Raw genomic sequence first — 14,932 nt, 5'->3', positions numbered from 1 at the left:
CCCCCACCTGAGGGAAGGCAGAGCAGCTTGTAGAGCCATGGGCACTCTCACTTCCTTGCTGTGGGAAGGGGGTGCCCAGGGCTGAGCAGGAGCCTCTGGGGTAAGGTTCAAACAGAGGAGCTGCAAAACTGCTTTGCCTCAAGGTTTCGTTTGCCTTGATGGAACCAGAGCCCATGAATCCCGCCAGTACAGCTTTTCCTATACCCCTGCCTGCTCCCTCCCACCAGAGATGGCTGGGAAGGGGGTGACCCCCTCCTAGGATTCTGGTGAGTCCTGGCATGGCCTGAATGGAGCCAGCAGCTCTCTGCTGGAAACAGAAACACCAGTGCAGCTGGCTTGGAGCCAGGTGTCTTTATTGGCCCCTCGGGCGGCCGTCAGACGTTGTTGGGGTCGTAGCACAGCATGTTCAGCTTGATGTTCTCGTCCCAGTGACGGAGCAGCAGGAACAAGTGCCTGGCTGCCCCTTTGAGGCAGCCCACGTCCACCCCCTCGGGCAGGCGCTGTGCCTGCAGCCACGCATCCGCCTTGGCTGCCACCAGCTCCCACTCCTCGAAGAACCCAGCGCAGCGATGCTCCAGCCACGCCAAAGCCACTGCCGTGGCCCAGCTGGCACTCTCCAGGTCCTCTGGCCCCATATCCTGACAGCTCACACCAGCCTCAGAGGGGGCAGCAGAGTGGGGCCCGGTGTCGGACTCGGAGCCGTGCCCGCTGTCTGCCTGCGCCCACACGGCTGCGCTGGGCACCTCGGAGCAAGTGCTCCGGGATGTGGGCGAGCTGGGCTGCAGGGCTGCAATGGGCTCCTGAGCCTCCTCAGCTCCAGGTCCTGCCTCAGGCATGCTTCTGGCCCCTGGGGACACAGGGCTGAGGCTGGCACGGTGGGAGGCATAGGGGGAGGCCCGGCGCAGGCGGTCCAAGGGGATCTGCACCACTTCAGAGAAACTCTCAGTGAGCTGGAATGGCCCCCGGGCTTGCTGCAGCTGCACCTGCAAGGAGAGGGGACAGACGAGTGGGGGGGCAGGCAAACACCGGGGGCTGCAGGAGTGTCCCTGGCACACAGGGACACTCTAATGCCCCCCAAAAAGCCAGCCAGGATCCCCAGAGACATTTAAGGACATAGCAGGGCTGAGCAAGCACCTACTGGGAGCATCTTCCACTGCTCATTCTGCCAGGCGTGACCTGGGTGGCTCAGCTGGTGCCCAGCAGGGCGGGTCCCCCTGCTGGGATGGGGACTGGGGACAGGGAGCAGGTCCTTACCAGCGGGAGGTAGTCATGGCTCGCGTGGTTGCTGGAGCGCTCGCTTTCTGGGCTGAGGCACTGCGGGCGCAGCACCAGGCTGGGACCCCTGCGCCTGCTCAGGCTAAACCTGTGGGGTCACAGGCAAAATAACAGGACTGGGAGGAATTCCTGAATGGCAGCTGGACACCAAACTGCTGCAGGGAAGGGGCTGGAACACCAAACCCCCCCCCGCCACTTAAGCTGAAGGAGCTGGCAGGTGACATGGGACCAGCAGCTCCAAAAAGTGGCACTGTCCCCCTCGCCCCACAATGTGCCATTTTTGGTCCCTTGCATCCCCCCACCCCACAGTGTCACCTGGAGCCTGCAGTGCTCTCTGTGGATTTCTGGGAGCCCATAGAGGTGGTGGAGGGGCTGGATGGAGGCCCTGCAAGGGGGGGGAGAGTTAAGCACAGTGGGAACATGATGCACCCAGAGGTGTGTCCCACTGCCCAGTACCTGGCCGGGCAGCTCAGCCCATGTGCCCAGGGTATTGCAGGCACAGTGGATACTCCAGCTGTGGCAGGGCATTGAGGGTACCCCATCTCCCACCCTCATCCTTGGCCCCCTCCAGTATGGACACACCATTTGAGTAGTTCCGCTTTTCCCAGCCAAAGGTAGGGGAGGAGATGCTGCCTGGAGACCTGGGAATCTCGTCTCGCTCTGCAAAAGAGCAAAGTCTTGTGGGGCCCCAGGCTCCAGGGACCATTATGGCTCACAGCTGCTCTCAGGAGCTGCTATGCTGTCCTGCCACATCCCCCTCCCCAGTATAGGGCAGATGCCTCTTTCCGGATATCCACAGCACCCCAGGCAGGCCCAGCCCCACACAGCGACCAGCTGTGGGTCTCTGTGCAGAACCCTGGGGAGCACAAATTGACATAAAGGTCTAAGTCAGTACCTGCAGCGCCAGGGGCCTCATCCTGCTCCTCTGCATCCTGCTGCTGTCCCTGACCCGCTGAGGAGCTCCGGTGGTGCCAGTTCCCTGCTGCAGCGGCTCGTGTCCGGCTGGCTGAGCCAGCTGCAAGGGATGGTGGCACCTCAACCCTCTGTCCCCTTGCTGCCCCCTCCCCATCCCACCAGGTCCTTGCCCGTACCTATGCCCCACACCTCGGGGGCTGCAGGCAGGGCTGCCTGTGTGGCACCGTCCACGGGCACCAGGCGGGTGTAGAGGGAAGGTACGTTGCAGGCTTTGCTGGTTTGCACGGCTTTCAGGCGGAACCGACGGGCAAAACCTGCCCAGAGCAATGCGGTTAGAGCGGGGGGCTGCGGGAGCCGCCCCAGGCAGCCGCCCCAGCACTCACCCTGCTCCAGCTTGGCTTCTCGCTGTGCCACGCTCTCATTGTCCCGGACGACGGAACGCGCTGCCAGGCGATGCAGCGGCTTGTCCCAGGCTTTGGCCACCCGCCGTGGCGGGTCCTCCCTGCCCGGCCCCTCCCGGGGCTGCAGCAGTGACTCCAGTGAGGCTGTCACTTCCCAGGACACCGGCTTGCCTGCTCGCAGTGCATGGATCACCACCTGGCAGCGCAGGGGCATGCTGGCATCGTCCAGGCTGGGCTGCCCTGGCTCGGGCGCTGGCGAGGCACTGAAGAGGTAGGAGGGCTCCACCAGCATGTCCCAGTCCAGGTGGGTGGGCGAGAGGAGGTTATCTGAGCAACGGCAAAGGGTGGGCTCAGCACGGCAGGGGCACCCAGCTCCATCCTCACCAACCTCGTCCCCAGAGCCAGCACACACTTGACTCCGCTGCGCTGGGCTGCATTTGCCGTGGTTGGGGTCCCAGCTCATCCAGCTGCCCCTCCAAGGACTGGTTCCTCTTCTGTGACACCTTTTCCAAGGCTTGGCAGAGCCGATGGGCATCCAGCTCCCCGTGTGGCGTGGAAAAGCTGCGCCCAGCCAAGGCAGCACGTGCCAGTGCCTTCTTCTGCCGTGCCAGCTCCTCTGTGCTCAGGGCCACCGTGACCTGCAGTGGGGACAAGGCTGTTGGCAAGCCCAGCAGAGAGCCCAGATTGCTCTGAGCTGCGATGGGGCACCTGCGCCTCTCCGGCTGCTGGCTGGAGTCTTGGCTGTCATCAGCCCCAGGCTGGCACCAGCTGCCTCCCAGGGATGCTTGCCTGGCACCACAGACATGGGAAGCACCCACAGAGGAGTTTGCAAACATCCCTGGGGACTGACTCAGGCTAATGCTGGAGTTGCCAGGGATTTGTGTGTGTGCAGAAGTGAGGTTAAGTAGGATATTCAAGCTGGATGGTGTTACAATGGGATGCATTTCCCAGTGTAGAGTGATGTCCCTACATTGAGATGCTTCCCCTAAAAGCCATGTCAGGGCAGTGGCACCCATGCCACCTCTCATCCCAGCAGCAGGGAGCTGGGAGGATCATTTACTCTGCAGGGAAATCACTTATGCTTGACATTTCAGCAGCAAAGGTCACCAGCTGTGCTGCTGTGTGACAGGAGCGGGTTACCTAAGCTGTGCCATTGGGAAGGAGTGTGTCCTGGTGCTGGGTGACAGCTGGCCTCACCAAACCTTGGGGCCATCGTCACCAGGGCAGCTGCCTTGCCCCATCCCGGTGACCCAGCTGGGCTTTAAAGCCAGGTATGAAGCAGCAGGGATGTGGCCCATCGCTAATGAAGCGTCTGGCAGTGTTGGCTGAGGGCTGAAGCCCAGCCAGCCAGCCCTTCCTCTCCAGCCCAATAGATTTGTTATGTGATGCCAGCCCACCTATTTTCCTTTGGTTTCCACAGCTTTAAGGTGTCGCTGAGCTGGCTCAGGGGTCTGTTAGACCCTCAGCTGACTGCTGGCCAGGGACACTAAGGGACCAGCTGCTTGGTCCCCAGCTGTCCCACTTCAATAGAGCAAGACCACCCAAGGAACATCATCCCCACGGCACCTATTGCTGATCCTTGCTTAAAATCCAGGCTACAGCACTCTGTTTCCCAGCCCAGTGGGCAGATGCCTGGGCACAACAGGGCAGCAAGGCTCCAGCTAAGCCATGAACAACCCCCACACCATGGGCTCCTGCACCCCATTGGTATCCTTACCTTGGTGCCAGCTGGGGCAGAGGGCAGCGGGGCAGATTTGGTGGAGGATTCACAGAGGGACAGGCTCTTCTGGCCCTGCTGGGAGGTGACATCAGCACCAGGGGCCGAGGAGCCACCCTCGGGGGCCACATCCCGGGAGCCAGTGGACTCGCTGCTGGTGGAGCTGCGGGAGAGCAGCCCCTGGCTGCGGTCAGTGCTGACAGAACAGTGTGTCAGGACATACTGCTCCTGGATGTAGGAGGGCTGGTAAATCCGCTTCCAGATGTCTCCCCCAGAAACAGGATCAATACCTGCCCGGTGAGCACACACCCTGTCAGCCCATGGCTCCCACAGCTGCCCCAGCCCCAGCTCTAGACCCCACTCACTCCTCTCTGACACCTCTGTACTTCCAGCAAAAAGCTCCAGGGAGGCATCCCCGGTTCCTGGGTTGCTCTGGGGTGGCTGGTGGCTCTCCCCAGGACTGGGCACTTCCTGCTGGGAGAGAAAGGCTGAACCCCGGGAGCTCTGGCGAGCTCCTTCCTGGCCCTAGGAGAGAGAGAAGACACCATCAGCCCCCCAGTCAGGGGGACCATGCACTGGGACCACGCCATCCTCCCCAGGCCAGTGCCCGTCGTACCAGCGGGCGCCTGCCACCGAAGCGGGCGATGCTGTAGAGGACACAGTAGCTGATGAGGCGGTCACCGGGGTAGAGGGCCGGGAGCTCGGTGGGTGAGAGCAGAGCCTCCATGCTGTCAGGGACATACCAGTCGATGGTGATGTCGCTGATGGCTGGCTCGATCGCCTTCTTCAGGGACTTGATCAGCTGGGGTGGCGAGTGGAGACAGTGTCAGACATGGCGGTGTCCCCGGTGCCCCCCACGCCCCTGCCTGGGTGTTACCTTGGGCTGCAGCCTCTCGGCCGAACTCAGGAACTCGGCACGGCCCCGGCTCAGCTTGGCCACGGCCTTCAGCAGCCGCCGGCACGGCCGTGGGCCCATGCCAAAGCTGAAGCACCTGCAGGAGAGCCAGGGGATGGAAAGCCACGGCTGGGCTGGGGCCGGCACACCCAGTGGTGAGCCCTTAGCAGGGATGGACAGAGGTGTCTGACAGCCAGAGTGCTGCCCTGGCTCCGTGCTGGGCTGGGGCACCCCAGGAATGGCTGAGCCCATGGACTGAGGGACACGATGGGTGAAGGACACCCTTGGGGCAGGCGCAGGTAAGATTTGAGGCTGCACAAGGAGAAATCAGCGGGAACGGCGTGAGGGATTTAGAGAACACTGAGACCTGCCGCGGTGCCGCTGCCGTACCTGACGGTGCTGGCCTGCCTGCGCACCAGCCGCAGGATCCTGCTTGCGTTGCCCACTGCCACACCGGTGAAGAGGAATAGCTGGCGAGGGTAGCCGTGGTGGAGGGGCTGTGCCAGCGCCCAGCCCAGGGCTGCCAGGAGGTTGGTGCCGCCAGGGTCCGCCCGCAGCCCACCAAGGTGCTCGCAGGCACGCCGCAAGGTCTCCTGTCAGCACAAAGAGCTGGCCTTGCAGCGGTACCCTGGCTCGCCAGCCCCTACCCCAAGCCAAGGAGACGGGAGGAGGACAAAGAGGGGTTAGTGGATACCCAGGATTTGCCTGTGATACTCACGTTGCTGCAGAGGCGACTGGATGGGAAGAGTGGCTTGATGTCAGCGCCGAAGCTGGCGAGGTTGAGCAGTGTTCCTGAAGGGAGGCTCTTCAGGGCCACCAGCAAAGCCTCCTGAGGTGACAGCAGGGACCAGGGACAGCTGCTAAAGGCTGGCCACCCAGGGAGCACCCCTGGACCCATGGCCGTGCCTCACCTTGACCTTGTCAAGGTCAGGGCCACTGATGGTGTCGCTGCGGTCAATGAGGAAGAGGATCTCACGGGTGACGTTCTGCAGGTCCCCGGGGACGCCCTCCACAGCCGGGCAGAAGTTCAGCATCAGCACGGGGTTGGGGAAGATGTCTTTGTGGAAACGCTTCTGCACGAAAGCTACCTGCGAGCCAGGCCAGTCAGAGGCTCTCTCACACCCTCCAGAGCACACCAAGGTCTTCCTCACCCACATCCCACCACCTCCCCCTGTCCTCCTCCCGGCTGGGGCAGCAGTAGCTCTGCCCTGTCACCTGTCTGTCGCCACTGCTGTCCTTCCTGGCAATCCGTGCGTAATCCCGGCGGCTCCGGATGTGTGCCTCATACTCGGGATATGTCATGGTGCCATCCTCAATCACCAGGTGGGGGCTGTGGGGCTCTGGAGGGCACAGGAGAGTTTCAAGCTACCCTGTGCTGCAAGGGGCTGAGGGATGCTCTGGATGTTTCTGTGGTGATGCCTCGAACCCTCCAAGGGCACCATCTCCCCTCACCACAAGGGTAGAGAATGATCTCCAGGTCCCTGTCATAGTGGTGGGGCTCAGCAAGGGTGACACAGGTGGTGGTGGCAGAACAGGCCCAGGGGTCAGCGTCAGCTCTCAGGGCATGTGATGGGCTCTCCAGCCCTGCAGAGAAGGGAAGGCAGCAGATAAGTCCCTCACAAACCCCCTCCTCAGCCCCCCACACACCAGGCCCCACAGCAGTGGCTTGTTCCTGACAGAGATAATGGGAATGACTGGGCCAGCAGCAAGGAGCACACCCCCACCAACCAACCATCTTCCCCTCCTCACCCATCCTCTCCCCAGTGCATCGTATCACCCCAGGGAAGGAGGCTGCTGACCTAGAACTGCCCAAAGGCACAGGCAGGGTGACTTTGTGGGGTCCCAGCCCCAGGGGTGGAATGGGAAAAGGGCTTTTTAGCCTGGAGGGAGTTCATGAGGATGCCCAGGAACAGGCCCTCACTAGAAGAGAGGGACCAGGGAATATCACCCACATTTTGAGGAGCTTTTACACAACCAAGTGGTAACACTCAAGCCACATCCCCTACCTGCCAGCAAGCAGGGGCCCTTCACCAGCAGCTCAAAGTTGAACTCGTAAGGAAAAGGGTTGTAGGGTCGTCCCCGAAAGATATCCACGCTCTCCACAGGTACCACAGTGGGTGACTGGCTCCGGGCACCTGGCGCCCCAAAACAGCTGGTGGGGCTGCAAGGGGAGAGGGGGTGATGGCTCCTGCCCCCCAGCCCTGCTCGCCCAGCATTGGCATTGCCCCCCTGGGATGGCAGAGACTGAGGAAGCCATGAAAATCACCATAGAGCCAACCTGTCGTCACACAAGCTTGCCGGCTCGCTCTCGGGGTCGGTGGGGACGTGGGGTGTGAGGATGGGGGGCAGGAGGAGGCGCAGGGCCCCATCTGGCAGCGTGGGCAGCTCCTGCACTGTGTTCAGGGTGACAGCCAGGCTCTCCGATGGGCACAGTGTGCCAGTGACAATGATGAAGGTGGAGCGCTCCACATCCTCATCCAAGACAAGGTGGCCTGGGCAGGAGAGGGACGAGAGATGGGGGCAGGTCAGCGAGGCATGTGGGGCTGTGGAGGAGGTCATTAGTGGCCCTAATTGCTCCCAAAGATGACAGCAGAGCACAGGTGTCACAAAGCTGTGTGAATGATGGCAGAGCCTCAGAAGAGGTGCAGGGAGGGGAAAGGAGACATTGAGATCTCCAGCCCCAGAGACACACCAGGCACTGGGGTGCCCTGGTAGGGGCTCTCAGTCCCTCATATCCCCCCACACTTCCCCCCTGCTCGTTCTGAGCCTCCTGGCCAGGAGCACCCAACAGCACCACCCATGCCATGGCACTTACCACTGGCACAGCAGCGCAGCCGGCCGGGGCTGAGGCTGCACTGGAGGCAGCAGTCCTGCACCCGGTGCCGGTTCTGGACCTGGAATGTCACCCGCCGGCTGCCCACTGCTGCCTCAAAGCCGGCCACCACCTCCGACTCCTCCAGCGGGTAGATGAAGATGCCTGCAGGCGGGAGAGAGCCCCGAGGCAGATCCAGGCATGGCCATTGCTGTGGCACGGAGCAGCCCGCGGGAGCCCCCTGAGAGCCCCTCTGACTCGCTGAGATGCACGCAAGTGAGACACGGGAGCGACCAGAGCCTCACTAACCCAGAGGGAGGGTGAAATCCTCCCGTGCCTCTGTGATGGGACTCTGTTCAGTCTCACTCTCCTCCTGCCCACAGTGAGTGACAGTGGCCTCCATCTCTGCTCCCCAAACTGAGCAGGGTTTGGGGGCTGGGACACAGATGGGCTGGGATACTCTCCAGCACAGGGGCTTTCAGGGGACTGTGCAGGGAGCCCAGGTCCCTGCTAGACCTGATAGCCTTCCCTTACCTTCCACAGGCTCCTTGTGCGGGTTGGTGTACGTGAGGTGAGCAGTGATGCTCAGGGAATATCCGTTGGCACAAGCCTTCACCGTGGAGCTCTTCAGGGGCAGAGCCTCCCAGGACAAGAGGGTGTAGAGGCCTGGCATGGTCCCTCTGTGGGCAGCTGTGAGCACAGGGAAGGCAGGCACTGGATGTTCAGGGACGGATCAGCTGGAAGGGGCTTCTGCCCACAAGCCATTTCCATCTGCCCAGCCTGCAAGAGGGAGCAGGTCTCCAGCCCTCCCCCATCCCAGGCTTCTCTTTAGCATCCACAGAACACATAGACTTGGAACCAGGTCTCTCCTTGGACCCCAGCCCACCTGCAAACCAGGTCTGGAGCCACAAGAGCCCACAGAAAGGGCAACAAAATTCCTGTGGGCAGTGGTTACATGCAAGCCCCAAACGCCGGCATACAAGCTGAGACTCCTAGACAGAATGGATAATGCCCAACCGCATACAGCCATCTCTGAGCCGCCCCAGAGCAGCTCCAGAACCTCTCCAGGCCATCTCCTTTACTGGCTGTGAATCTGATGCTCCCATCTCCATTCATCCACAGAGGTTACCAGGGTAATTTGTTTAAAAAAAAAAAAAAAAAAAAAAGCCAACCAGAAGGGTGAGAAGCCCACAGTGTAACTAGGACAAAGCAGCGAGCAGTGTTTGCTGGGGGTTTAATAATTAACAACAAGGTCAGTGCTGCACGGAAGAACAGCACAGGGGGGAATGCACTGCAGGGTGGAGCCCGACAAGTGGATGATCATCATCTTCTTTGCCCAGAAATGGATGTGTCTGGGGTCCCACCTTTTGGCAGGAAGAGAGGTGGCTGGGGATGCCTTCCAGCCATGGCACTAACCCACTCCACACCTCTCTTCCCCTTGGGAAAAACACCCAGGAGCACCATCACAATTAATTGTCTGGAGTCAAGGCATCTCTCCCACATCAGCCCACCCTGTGCCATCAAATATTTGTGTAAAATATTCCTGTCATCCTTAGCCCTGGCTGTGTGGATCTGTGGACAGTGTGCATGGGATCTGCACCTCTGCTCTGCCCCAAGCACTTGTGACCCAGCAGCAGCAAGGCCCCGGCCCCAAACCATGTGCTGGTGCTCCAGCACACAATGTGCCCGGGGCAAGGACAAAGCCAGGTACAAGTGAGCCATCTGGTGCCCCCACTCCAGTGGCCTTCATCCTACGAACAGCTCGTGAGAGCTTTGGTAACGGGAGGCTCAGGGTGTGGTCACAGAGAGCCTCTCACAGAGCATCCTTGAAAGCGGAGCAGCGCTACATCCTTGGAGGCAGCACCAGGACCAAACTCTCAGCTGGCACAAAGCAAGGAGCCTTGGAGAAGCACTGAAGTGCATTAGCAACGTGGCTGCATCCCAGGAAAATCAGTCCATTACACCAGAGGAGAGCTCAGCTGGCATTGCAGGGTTATGCTGGCAGATCCTGGCCACCCAACCACGCCCCATCATCACCAACCCTCCACCCTCTGTGCAGGATGCTGCATGCACTGCTGTGCCCCCCAAACTGTGCCCCCAGCACACGAGGTGGCACAGGATCCCTGCTCAGCCTGCTGTTCCTCCACACTTGCAGTTCCATAGTTGGAACTTCAACAGCTGGCTCCTGTCCTGACCCCAGCACCCAGATGGGATCTGGAGACCAGGATGCCTCCAACCCAGCCACACTGAGCCATTAAAGACACATTTCTCCCCAAAAGCTGTTCAATTTGTTCCCAAGGCACCCAGTTTAATGCTCAGCAACGTGCCCACTATTTGCCGTGCCACCTGTCGGCCGGGTCACTGCCAGCTTGTTTACCAGAGACTTTCTGGAGAAGCTGTCCCGGCTGCTTTTTATCACTTCTCTTTACATTTACTCTCACAGAGTAAACAGGCCCCATCTGGCCCTGCCACGCTTTGTGCTGGCTGCTCTAAGCCCTGTGGTAATGAATAAAACCAGACATGATGCTCCTCACCCCAGCCTCTTCATCCTCTTTCCCTGGGGCAGCAACTTGTCCCCAGATGCCGATGTGGCATCACCAACAGGTCTCCCCAGCCCTCTCCCCATCCTCAGCATGATTTCCAGTACCTTCACAGCCTTCTCTTCTTCCTCCCCTCCACCTACTGCCTGCAGGAGCTGCTTTGACCAGCAACAACCCCAATAAAAAAGGGCTACAGCAGGCTGGGGGTAGCTCTGTGCTGGCAGCTAAAAACCATCTGTGAAGGCAAGAAGGAGCTGACTCTTCCCTAGGTCAGAATAAACCAATGTTGCTCTTCTTGCCTGTGGGCAGGCTGTGTTTTCCAGCAAGGCTGCTGCAGGGAGTCAGGTGCCTGAGTCCAGTGGACTCTCCTTAGCTGCCTGGGGAGTTGTCAGAGTTTCACCTGCTGCAGCCACCCAAGCTGGGGTTCAGCACAGTCCAGGGGAAGGAAGAGGCCAAACCCAACACAGGCCAATCCAGAGGAAATTTCCATTGATGACAGATGCATAGGCAGGTTCAAGAGAAAGGATAAAAGGAGCCCAAGCCTCTACAAGGGTGCCTGGAGTGAGGAGCCATTACTGCCCCTGCTGCTCAACTGCATTGCCCCCTGCTTCCCTGGCCTCCCCTCCCTGTGAGACATCCCACGGGGCACAAAGGCAGGAGAGCAGGGTCCATCCCAGCTCCTGGAGCTTTGAGAAGGCCACGGAGCCAGGAGTGATGGTGCTGTTGCCCTGTTCCCATGGGACACACCACTTCACAGAGCCCAAAGAGGAGTGAAGGGGAAAGGAATTGCTGGATGGGTCAAAGGACTGTCTCCAGCCTGTGGTGCCTCCTGCTTTGTCTGCTGAGGAGTGGGAACAGGGAGCAGAGTCCACTGCACACGCGCGTGCAAGCTGGCACTCACACCCTGACTCCGACACCGCATCCAGGACCACCAGGACCTGCACTCCTGCTCTCGCCTCCCAGAGCCACTAAAACCCCTGGAAAAACCCATCCTTGTGTCAGGGAACAGGAGTTACTTGTCCTCAATGCGCCCTAACACAGGCACCCCCCAAAAGAAACGTCTCAGCCACACAGATTTCCCCTGACAAGGGCAAATCCTGGCAGGGCAGTCCCACAGAAGGGTCCCAGTGTCCTCCAGCTCGGGACAGCTGTGGCGTGGCTCAGGGACCGGTTGCTGATAACCTGGAGCATGTTCCCAGCAGTTGCTGGAGCCAGCCCTGTCCGGCTGCTGCTGGATGGTGATTTCAGCACTTTTGTGGCCCTGCTGTCTCACCTCCACCTCTCACCCCTCCTATGACCCAGAGCTGCCCTGACAGCAGATGTGCAACCCTGGGACACTGAGGAACTGCGGGACACCCCCAGGGTCCCAGGCCACCATGATCACTGCCCTGCCTGCCCCTGGTCCTTACCTGGAGGAGGAGGAGGATGAGGATGACACAGAGGCTGCAGGCTCCTTTCAGTACCCGCTGGGTCCCTGCCTTCTGCAGAGCCCTCTTCCCTGCGGATGGGTTTCCCTGTCCCTCTGTCTGGGTGGCTGCGGTACCCGGGGGATGAGCGGTCCTTCCCCGCCTCTCCCTGCTGCAGGCTCCCTCTCTGGCACTGGCTCCTTCACCGCCCTCGCTCCATCCCTCACTCCCTGTGCCAGCAGCAGAGCTGCTCCAAGCCCAGCCTCATTAAAGAGACACACTCCCTATACCGGCACCCTGGGGGGGGGTGGGGGATGCTCTCACGGGGAACGCTGGGGGTCTCAGGGGACAGCCAACACCCTCAGACAGTGACAGGCACCAGTCAAGAGCACAGCTCATGGCTGTGGGCTGCTCTGTACCCACAGAATAACAATGTCCAGGCAAACTAGGGTACTGGTGAGACCCCTGGTGATGCTGCAGCAAGAAAAACCATGGGCTTTGTCTGACTGGGACACGTAACCACCCCCCTGTGTGCCCCCACAACAGATCATGGGGCAAAATAGCCCCCATCAGCCAGCTGAACTCTCTGGTTCAAATCATGTTGGCCACAAGTGTCACAACCAGCTTCACTAGGAAAGGTCTCAGCTGCCCTGAGACCATAACAAAATGACTGGGAGCAGGCAGATGCTCAATATCCACCCCAAATCCAGATGCCCTGGGGTACCACTGGGCTTTCCTCATCAGCCTCCTTGGGCTGCAGTGAAATGCCCTGAGGAACAGGAAAGAGGGGGGATTCAGGGACAGCCCAGCTTTTGGGTGACAAGTGTGACAATAAACCCCCCTGGGGAAGGTGCAGGCAGTCAGGAAAATCCCAGTAAAGTCAGGACATGTCTGCTGGCAGGGAGATCTCACAGCCCAGGGCGCACTGGGAATCCCTCAGCCACTGACAGCCCCACGTTCCCAAGCAGGACCAGAGAAATCCATCAGATTTGGGCTAATCCCTGCCCTGCCTTTCCCAGGCAGCTCCCTGTGCTATAGATAGGACTCTGCTGCTGCAGCTTTTTATAGAGCACACCGAGAGGAGTCCCCCCCACCTCCTGCACTACAGAACCCACCGTCACAGCCACACCGAACCTGGAGCCAGTCCAGGCACAAACTGGGGCAGAAAAATCCAGCAGCACCACAAGGGGAGCAGTCCCCAGTCCTCAGCAGGTATTTTTAGATCTCACCTCTGAGCTGACCCATATGCCACTACATCTTCAGCTCCCTGACACGGGTTTCACAGGTGACAGCAGGAGGAGCAACGGAGCAAAGTGTCAGAGGAAGATGTCCTTTGCTGCACACGGTAGTGTGAGATGCACCCCTCCTTCCTGACCCCTCACCCTGAGCTTTAGTCAACAATTATCTGGCCAAGAGGCACTCTGTGCATCCCTAGGGCCCTTGCTAGAGCACTCTGAGCCATTCCCTCCCCCATGTGAGATGCCCCATGGCATATCACTTCCCCTCCTGGTGCAGAGAGGAGAGCTGAAGTGTGCAGCTGCTCCCCTTCCCTCTCCTTTATAACCGCAGGAGAAGGATGCTAATCCATGTGCTATCCCCCCGTGACAGCCGCCAGCTCTGGGAGCTGCTGGAGGCCCCACACACGCCACAACACATCCACACAGCCTGCGACCTGCCTGGGACTCCTGCTCCCATCATCACAGCAAGCGCCAGAGCCACTCCAGCCCCAGAAAAAAACCCACAAGCTTTGATTTTTCTCTGAGATATCATTTCTAGGCCAAGCTGAGGCGAAGAAAAGCATCCAAATGTGAGCACTGGTTCAGTGCCACCAACCGGGGTGATGGAGCTTGGCCAGCCCACAGCGTCAGACGTCGGCCCTGGCGTGACAGCAGGTGAATAACAGCGGCATGTGCAGCGCTGGGGACACAGCGGAGCCTCCCCCGGCATGCTGGCAACCTTCAGCAGGAGACACACAAAGGCTCCATCCCAGTCTGCTCCCAGCAGCATCAGGCATCGAGTGTTTGTGTCCCTGCTCTGCACTGTCACAGCTTCCCTCCAGCAGTTCATCGCAGACACAAATAGACCTGGAGAGCTGGCATTGCTCTTCAGCAGAGCTAGGACGTGCTAAACTCTGCCAACAGAGGCCCAGCTCAGCCCAATGGCTCCATTCAGCATTCTCACACCCCAGTAACACCTCACTAGCAGCTGCAGCACCACCCAAGGGAGCAATCAGAATCTGGGTATTTATCCCCAAATCACCTCTTCCTTGAGCTGAATTATCACCCATTGACAGGGCTTGCTGGAGGGGGCACAGACCACAGAGATTTTACAGATGTTCTCAGGTCCTGAGTAGCCGACAAGACCTGTGAATTTAGTGTGAATTTAGTAATTTTGGGAAATAACCCAAAACCCAGGCTGGCAGCAACTGTGCTCAATGCAGCTGCAGCTCCTCAAACCTCGCTGAAGATTGCACAGGCAGAGAGCTTGCCTGCAGGGAGAGGGGCAGGGGCGTCCTGTTTAGCTGCTCCTCAATAAACAAGAACTGAAGCACATCCTGAGGATGGACAGCCATGGAGGAGGAAGGTGCTAGTCAAAATCAGACACACTTTGGCTTAACCTGTGTAATATTGGTCTGCCCACTTGTAGGGAATTACAGAGGGCTTGAAGGAAGGAAATGAAACAACGCATCAGCAGAGATAGAGATGGCTGGTGGAGACATCTGGGATCCTTGGGGAGAGGGGCTGGGAATGCTGCCAGCACTCCAGCCTGCCTAACTGAAATCTTCCCAGGATGCTGGCAGAGGTAGATGGAGGGGCTGGAAGCCCCTGTGGGGCTGGCTCTGACACAGACCCAGGCCACACACTGGTGGCTGCTGGATTTGTTTTCGGCAGGCGAAAATAACAGGGGCTCCCAGCCGTGGGGGGCGGGCGAGGGGATCTCGCAGCAGCCTCCCCGGCGGGGCTCGCTCGCT

At 59.8% G+C, this 14,932-nt stretch overlaps 1 protein-coding gene across 1 annotated transcript; it reads right to left on the bottom strand.

Moving 5' to 3' along the window:
* Positions 1–371: 371 nt before the first annotated feature.
* Positions 372–8,765, bottom strand: VWA5B2 (von Willebrand factor A domain containing 5B2). Its single transcript, XM_058844160.1, has 20 exons — positions 8,550–8,765; positions 8,019–8,180; positions 7,482–7,695; positions 7,210–7,364; positions 6,656–6,787; positions 6,419–6,543; positions 6,121–6,291; positions 5,922–6,032; positions 5,594–5,796; positions 5,186–5,300; positions 4,925–5,110; positions 4,309–4,833; positions 3,004–3,229; positions 2,574–2,918; positions 2,367–2,504; positions 2,171–2,290; positions 1,858–1,935; positions 1,591–1,660; positions 1,255–1,363; positions 372–983 (listed from the first exon to the last, which is right to left on the bottom strand). Exons 1-20 carry the CDS (start codon positions 8,686–8,688, stop codon positions 375–377), a joined length of 3,933 nt encoding a protein of 1,310 aa, XP_058700143.1. The 5' UTR covers positions 8,689–8,765; the 3' UTR covers positions 372–374.
* Positions 8,766–14,932: the final 6,167 nt, after the last annotated feature.

The sequence above is a fragment of the Poecile atricapillus genome, chromosome 8 (genome assembly GCF_030490865.1).
Source record: "Poecile atricapillus isolate bPoeAtr1 chromosome 8, bPoeAtr1.hap1, whole genome shotgun sequence".
NCBI classification, from domain to species: domain Eukaryota; kingdom Metazoa; phylum Chordata; class Aves; order Passeriformes; family Paridae; genus Poecile; species Poecile atricapillus.
This window is presented reverse-complemented; position numbering and strand designations above follow the sequence as displayed.

Excerpts from the sequence above, each read along its gene's own strand:
- VWA5B2 (XM_058844160.1), bottom strand. The coding sequence starts at position 8,688 with ATGCCAGGCCTCTACACCCTCTTGTCCTGGGAGGCTCTGCCCCTGAAG. Across the intron at positions 6,292-6,418 it reads ACAGCAGTGGCGACAGACAG|GTAGCTTTCGTGCAGAAGCG; the intron begins GTGACAGGGCAG and ends CCTGGCTCGCAG. Across the intron at positions 1,936-2,170 it reads TGAGGCCCCTGGCGCTGCAG|AGCGAGACGAGATTCCCAGG; the intron begins GTACTGACTTAG and ends GCTCTTTTGCAG.